A 13067-nucleotide genomic window follows, 5' to 3' on the forward strand; every position below is an offset into this window, starting at 1 on the left:
GTTTTTTTGTAAGAAACCCTGTGGCCCACCTTCCTTTTTGCTGTTGTGTTGGCCCCTTCCATAGGTGTCAGTGATGTCCTTGAATGAGAAGAGGAAGAGAACCATTTCGCCCTTTTCGTTCTTTATGGGCACGATGTCAAGCAGACACCAGAAGGCCACACCTGGAATAAAAATGGTAAATAGTAAATGGACTGTACTTATATATAAATGAATGAAGGCAAATCATCAACAGGCAGTGTAATGCTATGGATCTCTTAATGACTTTGGCTGCCAAAGCCTGTGATTTCCCATGTAGTCATGTCAGCTCTCACCACGTCTAGGCTGACGATACTTGTGAAGTATAGCCATAGCCTTTCTAAAAATATACCTCCAATTAGATATGGATCATGTGCACAAAGAGAAAGAGCAAGTCAGAGGGTTGGTTTTAACAAGTCAGGCAGGGAAGGAGCACCATAGATGTAAGACCTCGCCATAACCCAGAACGCTCATTAGCAACTCTGCAGAATCGGGGCTCTGCCACCAAACAGATGTTTCACATCTCTTATAGTGTCCCCAGTGTGTGTGTGTGTGTGTGTGTGTGTGTGTGTGTGTGTGTGTGTGTGTGTGTGTGTGTGTGTGTGTGTGTGTGTGTGTGTGTGTGTGTGTGTGTGTGTGTGTGTGTGATAGTTATGTTGTGTCTTAGCTCCAGTCTGTGGTGTAACTACACTGTGCAACATGAGAAAAGCTATGTGTGTGTGTTTTGTGCTTGCAAGCATTAAGCCTATAAAAGTACATTTGCTCAAGTATTGTAAACATTGGAGGTACTTTTACTTTACCCAAGTATCTTCTTTTATTGGCAATTCCTACTTCTACTCTTCACAGAGGGAAATATAATGCTTTGTATTTATTTGACAGCTTTACTGGTTACTTAGGATGTGTAATACAGTACGGAAGAATATGAAATGATTGAGAATGAAAAACATGTTGTCTCTCAACTGCATTATGGTATTTATTTGGGTGTTTTATAAATGATTTTGGCTTTCTCCTCATTAGTTATACTGGCATTGCCTTACTGTAACTCTACTTTAGAAGAAGACAAAGAAGAAAGAAAAAGATTTGGTAATCAATCAGCGTAATTAGCAGTTCACACAATTCGAGGCTGCAGGTTTGGAAAGATTATCCTTTGTGCCAGTCAGAGAGGATTAAACTGTGTATATTCATTTTTCGTGCACGACATCATATTTTGAACCCAAGACAGGTTGTCAGGAGGATTAATAAGAACTGGATTTAAACTACAGTGGCTAACAAACACATAGACAGTATGTACAGTACCTTCTATTAATACATTTTCTTCACTACAAAACTATGACTGGGGCAAGGCACTGGATCCCGGTCTACTGGAAGTGTGCAAGTTGCCCCTCTATTGGCAAATGTGTAGAAGATGGGGATTACGATTTGTCCAAAATAACTGTGATATTAAGGATACATTGGAAGTGTGGCTAAGGTAAAGGAAATAAAGCTCATTTTAATATTATGTACCCCGTATTCAATCCTATATGTGTATTTGTATTTACTCCTTTCATTCTGATTATACATTTTGAATTATTATCATACCTCTTAGTATTTTATATGATGCCATATGTTTTAATCTAGGACAGTTCTTGTACAAACATATTAGATCAATAAACATGTGTCTACATAAACAATAAAAGATGATTTGAATGATGAATTCAAGACCGACTTTAAGATTTGTATTCCAGCCCACAAGTAGAGTCCTTCCTTTTGCACTCATGTTAAAGGATAAGAAAACGGACTGCAAATTTTCACTTGACATGATGCTTTTATTTTAATACTAATGAACACTAACTGCAACAAGAGCAAGTATTCCAGCGCTGACATGCTGCATTTAAAAGTCAGGATCACTGTGGGGAATCATAATAAAACCAAAATGTTAAATCTAAAAATAAATACGCTCTTTATAGAGATGAATACAAAATAAATCACACAAGTAACTGCCGCAGCAGAATCAAACTGAGAACAATCGATTTAAAATGAACTTAACACAAGATGACAGGAAAGTTAATTGCCAAACAATTTCTTTTTTTTACTTCAAAATTAAGTTCATGTTAACACATTTAGGGCTTTCTTGGGGCTCTCTCTCCCTATCTTTTTGCGGTGCACCCACCATTTTTCTTGTAGAAGTGGACCTCAGCCTGGTACTCCTCTCGGCCCTCCAGAGCCTTTTCCATCTGCTGGGCCACATGCTCGCAGGTGTCAATGCCGTACAGGAAGCGGCAGCTGCAGTTCTTCTGCATCACCTCAGTTCTGGTGAAGCCCGTCAGTTCACAGAAGCCGTCTGAGCAGTAAACGATGGGGTAGCCGCGGTGTCCCTGGGCGTTACCCAACAGGAAATTACTGTCTGTTAGAAGGACATGAAAAAGTTTTAGAAAAGTCTGAGGCCAAGGTGAGACACTTTTAATTTGTTTTTTTTCTCTAATCTTTAACAGATAAGCAACATCATCATGCTTTCGTCTGAAGTTTGTTGAAACTATTATCAAAGTCATTTTAGGTCTTTGAACTTTTGTCAAAGTGTTGCAGGTTTAGGTCGACACTAGTCTAGCAGTTCAAAGCAAACATGAATCGGACTTTGGTGTGGACTCAGTGTTGGGCTTAATTAATTCCCCAGAGCTGTCATCATGTGGTTTCAGGACTACTGATGTCGAGGGTTGAAGGGACTGCTTTGCTGGGCTGCACAAATAAAAAAGAGCTGACTGGAGTTTAAAAAGTGCACAAAGGTCAGTGTTAGGTGCACTTCATTTGCTAATGGGAACCAGAAAAATGGTTGTATAATAGAGGAGCGTGAAGTTATTTTATAAAAAATGAAAGAGATAAATGACTCAATAGGGCCCTATTGTCCTTTTTTTCAGGTTTTCCCTGTCCTGTAGTGTGTAGGTTTTTGTGCTTGTAAATGGTCTGCAAAAGCTCAAATACCAAAGATCTCCCCAGAGGGAGTTTCTATTGGCCAGTGCTCCTACACATTGTACCTGACAGGGGCGAGAAATCTATGAGCCGTTGACCAATCACAACAGAGCCGGGCAGTTGACCAATCAGAGCAGACTGGGCTCTGGTTTCAGACATAAGGTCAAAAGAGGTGCTGCAGCACAGGCGGTATGAGAAAAATAAAGACCTTTTTGAACATTAAAGTGTAAACATGTCACATCAGATTTGACCTTCACATGAAAATGGCTTTATATAAAATCTTTATCCAAATCATGTGATGGATTGAGCCTAATTATAAATCCAATAAAGCACTGGAATATTGCACCCTTGTTCTTACTTTATGCTTCTTCCCCTGTTCATCTCAAAGTAGGGATATTAAATGGAAAAATGCAATGTGGCTCCATGACCTGACGGATCCCCAGCAGACCCACATATCTACACGTCAAATTAAAATGGGGGAATATTAAATCTGATGTGCAGGCTTCACCATTATATGGATCACATTATGTGAATATTGCACTCCACCTGTGCTGTACATTCAGCACAAAGACTCCATGCTCTGACTCTTCATTATTCCTCGCTGAACTTTCAGAACCATGGACAGTTCTCCAGCAGCAGGAGTGCTGTTTTCCTGCTCTGTCAGAGGACCTCAAGGCTGCAGTGCGTTTGTTCGCTCCTATATATATATATATATATAAAAATATGTGAATCCTGGTGACAGGTATAGTTTGACTTCACACGTTCCCTCGATTGCTGGGTGCATGTGACCTTAATAAGCTGAAGCAGGTTCATGCTGCAGTGTTGCCTCTTTGTTAGAATAGGTGCTAGATCTACCACTGGAAGAAAGTTATATACACTTATAAAGGGAATACAGCTTAGCAAACTGGACCCTCAAACATAATAAAAACAATTAAGTAACATTTTAAGGAATCAACGATAAATGGAGCACAAACAATACCAGCTGAATGCTAGCTAAATAAGCAAGCAGCATGTAATTCATTGTTAGTTTTTCTTAGTTTGGTCAGGTTTGCATTAATGCTATTGCTTTTGGTGACAGATTTTGGACATTTAAGACAAATATTGACCCTTTTAACGTTAGGTGTTTATCTTTTCTTCTCAAAAGCTGTTCAGACCTAATGTATCTACAGGGTCACTTGTTATTCTGACAAAATATGTGATACTTTTTTAAAACCTAATAGGATATGTGCATATACTGTATACAACACATTAACACTTCTCCCTCATGGGGAAACAGATAGATCTTGGATTGAACTGGATACCAAGTGGATTACCCCCCTCCCCCAACACTTAGATATCTACAGATCAGGTTTATTGATAGATTTAAGGAAATATTAATGCATAATATACTCCCAATCTTCTGTACGGAAGCAGGAAGGCAGCGCACATGTAGTCTGAACTCTCCCGATTCCACCGAGAGCGAGCCTAAGAAGGAGCGGTATTAAGCAGCTGCTACAGCGCTTTCCGCAATCTAGCACTTTAATTGGCCAGGCTGAGCCGAAAGCAGTCTATAGGGGATGTATTTTCTGAGTGGTGACAACCTTTCTTGGGTGTGCAGTGAGCAGCAACTAAACTGTCAGTGTGGAATTATAGAAAGAGACAGGCATTAGTTGGATCCATCAACAGGCAGAGGAGTCTTTACGTCTATGCTATGCCTTGCTACAGTTGCTGTTCCATAGGCTTCAACATGGAGAAACTGATACGTTTCTCTGTGTGCTGCAGATCCTGGTGTTTATGTAAAGCGAATGATAGCTGTTGAATTTTCTTTTTCTCTTGTAGTTTTTTGTGCAAAAAAGCCTATCCTTTTAAAACAGAAAATACGTCCTTTTTTATGTACTATACATCTCTAACACCCCACCTGAGAGAGCTAGAAAATGTTGGAGAGTAACCGCATTCATCTGTGGTTTATGTAATGTTTACCTAAGAATAGGTACATCTTTACTTAGGATCCCTAAATCGGTCCTTAAAATAGGTCAAGGGCCAGGCTAGTCATAAATCACTTTGTAATGATTTATTAAAACCAACGAGCCCCAGCGGGGAAAAACAACTTTTATGCTGAGCTCCAAGGAATTGAAATTGTGCTGATTCATACTGCAGATAAAATTAGTCATTGAAGTTACAAATGTTGTTGATCTCAATGTAAGAAAATCAGGCTTTCTTCACAATTATTCATATCAAGGTGGATTGGTTTTTAATTTGTGTAAAATACAATTGCCAAATGTTAGATAAGAAGAGAGATAGCATTCAGGTTAGCATGCTATGGTGAAGCTACAGCATAAAGACTGGAAACAGGAGGCAACAGCTAGCATGGCTCTGTGTCGATTCACCATCAGCACCACTAAAAGCTCCCTTAAAGACACATCATACCTCATTTGATTATCTGACTAATTATAGTTTTATGGGGTGTTAGGTGCTAATGAGGCATAGAATCCATGAAGTCCCTGCTTCCAAGAAACAAATGTGGCTAATTGTGCCTTATTACACTGATTGTTGCTTTTAGCTTTGAATATTTCATGCATTAAACAGTGTAAGATATTAAAAGGTGAGGAGCTTTGGAACTGCTTGAAGACAGATTGAGTAACCTTCAAACAGACCCAGGCTAGTTGTGTTAAAGCTAACAGGCTTCCAGCTCCAGCTACATATTGACTGCACAAATAACTCGTATAGCAGTATTTCTTCCTGAAATTAATGCGTGTGAGTGTGTCATTTTATATCCTTAAACTTAGATGTGGTCTTTGAAAAAAAAAGAAGCTCACTCAAGGCTTTCACTTTAGCTTTAACAAATGCATACTTATTTCTCCTGTGGTAACTTAGTAGCAAGCCCTGAACACCACTTAATAAACAGTTTCTGTGAGCGTATTGGTGTGTGTGTGTGAGATTTTGACAATGCCTCAATTCTTGGGCTGTAATCCTCTCAGGGATATTGCTTTGAGTGGCCGCTCCGCTGTGCCAGCTCCCTTAATTACACATCTGTGCTGACTCGCTGGAACTGTAATCTGACATGATGACGCTACATGCTACTGCTGACTGCAAGCAGCCTGCATCGTGTTCATGTCGCATAAGTTCCTCAGTGTATTAAAGACAAATGAAGCCCATGAGGCCTGGCCACTGCCTTACCAGATAATTACCAACCAGCAGCATGTAATTACGTATTATAGAGGATGGGTGAGAGTGCAAAGAAAGGTGGCCTTGCAGCCGAAAAGGTCACTGGTTGAGTGAGAGAGGCCTGATCATCAATCACTTGAGGTTTATTTGGAAATTAAATAATAATAAGACAATTTTTCAACAGGATCAGGGCAAAGCGTTATTAAGAGCTTGTTCCAAACAAAAGTATCTGTGCTGTTGCATCCTAAAAAAAGCTATAAGGACTGCAGGCATGTGGTGTCTTTATTCTGGGAGCGGTGCAAAATGCATTACAAAGACTCACACCAACTCACACCTACATTCACACACCGATGGAGGCGGAGGTCCCACGTAAGGAACAGACCTGCACATCAGGAGCAGATTTAGATCTTACTCAAATACATACATTTGGGAGGAGACGGTTACCAAACCACCCATAAGTGATACCTGAATGAACTCTACCAATTACAGACTTTGAAAATGCCATGCAAACTTTTGCTTTTGTACGCAAGTAAAACATTTTTTTGTTATCGTGTTGTGAAATTAGTTCGAGAAACATTACTTTCTATCAGCATGGTAAATCATTTTATTATGGTTTAAGTCATCCTGGATAGTGCTTTACCTTCTCATTCATGAGTTGTTTTTGTGGTGGAATGACCACCAGCAACTTTATGAAAGGGTTGAATTTCCACAAAATTTCCCTCTCATATACGCAATGTCACATATGTACTACATATGTTGCAGTGGTCTGGTATTTCCAGCCGCCTGACCAACTCACAAGCTGGCAACAATGAACCCGAAATGGTTCAATGTGACACTCCTCCACATCGCCTCGTTCTTCCATCGCCTTATATCAGAAAAGAGTTCAGGGGGAAAATAAACCCCGTTCTTATCTCTGCCTGCAGCTGCCCTGTGGTTAGGTTACCCCACATGGCGAGCGCTGGTGTCAATGGGAAACCGCCGCTGGGGAGGTCATGTATAGGAGCTGGGAGCGGTGGGAAGGAGTGCAAACGACAGACGTGTGTGCTGTAACACACATACGACAGAGAAAGCACAGCGGCGGAGCGACAATGAAATTGAAAGGTTGAGGTTATTCCGCCTGAATGACATCAAACATGAGCCTGAAGAAGGCGGAAGTACCGCTCTGTGAAGTGACCCTGACCCTTGACCTCAGTTAATTCCCCTTCAGGGATCAATATACAATCATAAACATATGGACACATCATATAAAATCAGCATTATAGGACACAGCTACAGATCTTTGGGGAACAGGAACACTGACTTTGCCATGAGACAAAGGTTACTGACTTAACCTGTTCTGACATTTGCCCTGTAGTGTGCGGCAGTCTTTATGCTACACAACGGTTATTTTCTCACACTAGGATTTGTTAACTCATAATCAATTTAAGATTAAAAACGCTGAAAACCTCTGATGGCATAAACATTTGAACTATAAGCTGCACGATGATGGATAGGTGGGCTATTAAAAGCAAAATGCTCTACCATTTGTCATAGAGAGCAGTTCCATAACGGCATAGGGTGGTGTGGTTTAGGAGAACGATATTAACATACACAATTGTCGAAATAAATTATATTTATTAGAACGAGAAGTTTAGGCAAGGGCGATGTAAGAATGACACATTACATAAAGTGAATGGCTGCTAAGTCAGCATTTTCTGCATCTTTGTTTTGCTGAGGTTAAAATATTTTCTTGACTATGTGACAAAAAATATGAGAAAGACATCATGTTACATATTTCAAAGCTGTATTATTTATTTTAAGTATTTAATGTAAAGCCATTGGCTCAATGTGATATAGGCTTGTTATAATTATTATTTAGTTATTTAATAAGCTTTTTTTTTTTAAGTGAAATGCCAAAGATGTGAAGATACTGTAGTTAACTTTACTTCAATGTTGAATATTTAACAATACAGATATGTTTTTTCATGTGCTCTTCAAAATGAATGAAGGACAGGAACATCTGTTGACGGGAATAAATTGCTGCTATTAATTGCACATACAATAACTGAAATGTGTGCAGAAGCATAAAGTTTTACTTTTTTTAAAAGCTGTAAACGTTGTTTTTTTGGTGTGGAGATACATCTTAATGTTGTGATTGCGCTAAGAGGTGTGTTATAGCTCAACAAACTGTTGATGTTAATGTGGTTAACTTAATTCTTGATATAGCTTTCCTTGTGGTTTTGCAGTGTGTCAGACTGTGGAAACACTTTAAATATGCACCTGGAGCAGTTTCAGTTTAAAACTGAGTCATGTTTTAAGATATAAAAATTATTCTTGGAATACATTTTGTCTGACGAGTTAAAAAAAATAAGTAATTAAGGCTTTGTGTAAAAATGGACCATGATTGGCTCCTTGTTGCGATGTGATTGCAAACGGAAAGGAAGCAAAACACAAATACTGTATTTAACAAAAGTTGTATGTCTGTATATAGAGTGAGATTGTGTTTGAAATCAAAGAGGAAAACCAGCTTTAGCTGAATCAGGTTAAAGGCTGTCTGAGGTGACCCAGAAAAGTGATCGCAGCTGCACGACCCACAATGCCATTTGTCTAAGAAGCACCTTCCCTAAACAAGAGACCAGCTGGATTCTAAAAGTCCTTGATTGGAAACCAATTCAAGTGTTTTCTCGTTAGTGGACAATCTTTTTTCAAAGACCAAAGTGTTGAAGCATCATCCATGTCAAGTGGCGGGACCGTGTCGCCCCGGCAACAGGAAGAAGCTATTTTGAGCCGTTGGCACTCTGCCCCTACTTTCGGAGCCACAGCCTTATGGTAGGCTTTGTGAATGGCAAAAACTGGCATGCAGATGCAAAGAGGTGTATCCTGCTGCTACAAACATAGTTGTATCTCGGCCATTAACTGGTTATTTATCCACAAGCATGCAGGAGAGAGAACAAACACTGACAAAACTTAAGAAGAGCAGATATAATAAAGATATTTATACTTCAAAGGTATGAAATAGTTTGTTGAATGTGAGCTCAGCTGTCCAGAGTTACAATAGTGCTGCAGTGTTGAAGTTGATGGCTTAAATACCACAACATAAGAGAGAAAGAGCCCTCTGGCCCTTCATGTTTCTAGACACAAGTATCAATAATGAATAAACATACCACCGGAAGACAAGGTGGCAGATCAATGAGGTTTCTCTTGTTTTTTAGGGGATGGATGAGCTAATATTAATACTTATTTGAAGACTAAAGCAACTGGTCGATAAGTTGATTGACACAAAAAGAGTCCCCAACTATTTAAATAATCTATGTTGTTGTTTTGTATCTTGAATTTTCTTTTGAATAGCTATGGATATTTTGGATGAAAAAACAACACAATTAAAAGACATCAGTTTATACTTTGAGAAACAGAGATGGATATTTTTACTATTTACTCACATTTTATTTAAGTAATTCATCTTTTAATTTATAAAATAAGTGGCAAGTTCATCAGAAAGGAAATGAGTTGCAGCCCTAGCTTCTGTTGTTTGGTGATGTAACACATTGGAATAGACATCGAGCCCCAAAGGGAAGTGTTTTCCTCCCCTTCCACTGGGAGGTCAGAGAAGAGGTTCAACCCGAGAGCCGCCCTGAGGATTCTGCAGGGAGTCCATGTTTAGCTCAAGAACCCCTCAGCAGGGCAGATGCAACATGGGATCACGACCCCTTTATCCTGCAGCTGAACTTTGTCGTCATCTCTAGATCTGATGTACATCTTAACCTCGCATCTAGATTTCAAACAGACAATGTTCCTTATCATGTTTTAAGCTCCAGAGAAATCCTCTAACACCTCATTAGAATGCCTCATGAGTCAAAGCTGTAATTGTACACCCTGCACATCAATTACACAGTAATGTCTACCCATTTCACTGTTTCTCTCCCCGAGTCTGCAACCAGCCGTTCTTTCAGGCTAAATCGCCGAGCGAACAAAACACAGAAATCCCCACAGTATCTGTTTACAACAAGCCACAACCTCCCCTGAGGTGGCACAAGGTGCAAAACAAGAGACAGGAGTCAGGCTCGAATTGACTGGCTGCCTTATGGCTGCAGTGGCTAGTCTGGAGCTCAATGTGTGAAACAAATGTGAAAAGACAACATGATTTCTGAAGGTCAATTTTCGGCTGATGTGTCTGACTGTAAAAGTCGAAACAAACTTTTTCTCCACATCCCACTGCCACTGCCTGCAGATGAGGCTTAAGTCAGGCACTGCTTGTGTGTTGGTGTTTATATACAGGGCACCAGGGACCGATCTGAGAACACACAGTCATATACACTATCAAGACGGAGATTCAGTCTTATCTGCCTGTGGCTCTCCTGCTCCTGCTGATGCAGATTTTTTATTCCAAATATAGTTAATGTGGTCAACAAAATACAGTAAAATGTAACATGACAGGGTAGGATGTACACCACACTCCAACCAGGGTAGTGGAAGTTACATGGAAAGCAACTTAAACCATTTTGCCACCAGAAAGCCCCCATTCTTACTCATATTGAAAGTAGAATAGAGTCTTCAAGTACCAAAACAACAATTTACCTTTCTTCATTATGGTTATAGTGAACACTGTGCAATAAACCGTCCTACTGTACATTTTTCTTATTATTTTTGAAATAGTCTCGATATTTTTGCTGTTATTTTTAAATTATACATTTACTGTATGCTTGTGATCCTGTACTTTCCCTGCATTTTGTTTTTGTTCTTAGTATGTTTTTCATTATCATTTTCCATCATTTGCACCTTATTCTGCTGATTCTGATTCCAAACTCATGCACTTCGCATTTGTACTTACGGGTGCCATCGAAGCGGGTGGCGATGGTGTCCAGAAATGTGTTCTGAGGGGCCAGGAGGCCCTTCATCACTGGCATCTTGACCCAGATGTGGGATGGCCAAAAGCTGGCTGGCGGTCACACCATCCCAGAGGCACGGCAGGTGGCTTCCAGGGGCTCTCAGCAGGTACAGGAAACTTTGAGGGTGACAGTTCGGTGCTGGTCGCAGGGACACACATTTACAGTAAAAGTGAACTCCCCCTTTCTCCAAGCGATGCCTCTCCCAAAGACAACGGTGCAGTCTGGGAGGACTAAAATAGCTCACTCCAACAATGCAGAGGGTTCAGGTGTGTGCAGCCTAGATGGGTAGAAAGTAACAGTAGCAATCACCAGCAGCTGCTCAGTCAGCAAGGAGAGATCAAGTCCAGGTGACGCTGACATCCGGAGAGCTTCAGATCTATCAACACAGCTGTTGCTTGTCGCCACCTTTCAGACCAAGGGCTCATTCCTGCAGGAACATGGTGGAAGTTATCCTATAAGTCCACAGCTTCTTTCTTTAAGGAGGAAGAACAAATCTGCAAGACAAAAATGACAGAACATGTTGTCCAACACCTCTGACACGCCTCAGCTCAGTGCCGTCAGGATGCTGTGCCACAGTAGTTGCATCTTCTTGAGCTTTCTCTCTCCCACTCCTGTACCATCCCAGCCAATGAGATGATGGCATCCTCTGTGGGGACCTGTTTTCATCTGTGGAGGGGGGATAGAGAGAGAGAGAGACAGAGTGAGAGAGAGAGGAGAGAGGGAGTGAAAGCAAGTTGAGGGAGGGGAGGGAAGGAGAGAGGGAGGGAGGATGCTTTTGGAGCAGCTGACAGCACCATTACACCCCAAGGTGCTACTATCAGCACATGGCTTTTGTGTGCATGTCTGCAAATGAAGGAAAGATGGATTACCTGCATGTCGCTAAATGCAGGCTATTGTACTCAGTTTGACGGTGTGCTATTGTGTTGATTTGTCTTGTCCGACTCAAGAGAAACTGTGGTGTGTGTGTGTGTGTGTGTGCGTGTGCGTGTGCGTGTGCGTGTGTGGAGAGAAAGGATTCAGGTTCATTCTTGTACCTGCATATATATACTTTTCTTAAGTGACAGAACTGCATGAGGAGTGAAGCCCTAATAATATCATCCTGCTATACTGTTGTTTGATTTTGTCTCTGCTTGAGGGAGCTGGCCACTGTTGCCCTCACAGCCCTCACAGTATCCTCATGAAAGAATTAAGGCTCTGGGATAAAAGCGGCTAAGAGCGGATTAAAAGGATAAGCCCGGAGATGTTTTTCATGAGGACTTGATACTAGACACACCAAAGTAAAGTCCCATCTTAAAACACTTTCAACAACACAGCTCTGCCAACGAGGGAAATACCACGAGATAGTGAAGGAACAAGTATATATCATATTGTGTTATTATTAATGAAACGTCAACACAAACCTCATTAGATTTTTTAGCAATCAGGGGAAAGATGATCCCACTATTAAACTAATTGATTCAACCGTCATTAAATATTAATTATTGTAAACTACATTAAGAAACCTGATAATTAGGGGACGTTTTAAAGTAGTTTGACGTGTCCTTTGCTTTGGATCAGTGAGTATGGTCCTTATGTAGGGATATTAGGCAAATCAAACTAAGTCAACTAAATAGAAAGTACACTGATTTGAGTGTGACCATTTTAAATTGGATTATGGAAAGTTTTCAGTCGGTAGAATGGTTGGAGTTGTGCTGAAAAATGAGGGTGAATGGATCTATTTTGGTCTCTGTGATTTATGTGAAGCCTGAGGATAGATCCAACAACGGCGCTCAGGTAGTATAGATTGATCCAGAAGCTAGAATCCCTACCAAGAACAATATATCATTGTGAGGTTTTTTTTTTTTCTTTCAGCACCCTCACTCTTAAAGTCAGCCATGACTTGATTGTGATATTTTAGGAAGATATTAAATAACCTACCTGTAACATCACAGGTTTGAAACTTGGATATTTTTAAGTCACATTATTTCTCCTTGCATCAGCTTTATGCTTATTGCAAGCAAAAATGTATTCGAAAAGAAATACAGTATATATACACAAGTTTAATGAGTAATCTGGGAAAAGTTGAGCAGATTCAGCCTCTGTTTGGGCATTTCCTCGAGC

The 13067-nt window shown here is 40.4% G+C and overlaps 1 protein-coding gene across 1 annotated transcript in view; it reads right to left on the reverse strand.

Moving 5' to 3' along the window:
- LOC134870854 (potassium voltage-gated channel subfamily H member 4-like) overlaps nt 1-11060 on the reverse strand; it is a 33295-nt gene extending 22235 nt beyond the window's left edge. The window contains exons 1-3 of the mRNA XM_063893333.1: nt 10910-11060; nt 2165-2398; nt 30-161 (exon numbers count right to left, since the gene is read on the reverse strand). Coding sequence (XP_063749403.1) covers nt 30-161; nt 2165-2398; nt 10910-10985 — 442 coding nt within the window. The 5' untranslated portion in view covers nt 10986-11060. The remainder of the gene's footprint in view (nt 1-29; nt 162-2164; nt 2399-10909) is intronic.
- Nucleotides 11061-13067: the final 2007 nt, after the last annotated feature.

The sequence above is a fragment of the Eleginops maclovinus genome, chromosome 10 (genome assembly GCF_036324505.1).
Source record: "Eleginops maclovinus isolate JMC-PN-2008 ecotype Puerto Natales chromosome 10, JC_Emac_rtc_rv5, whole genome shotgun sequence".
NCBI classification, from domain to species: domain Eukaryota; kingdom Metazoa; phylum Chordata; class Actinopteri; order Perciformes; family Eleginopidae; genus Eleginops; species Eleginops maclovinus.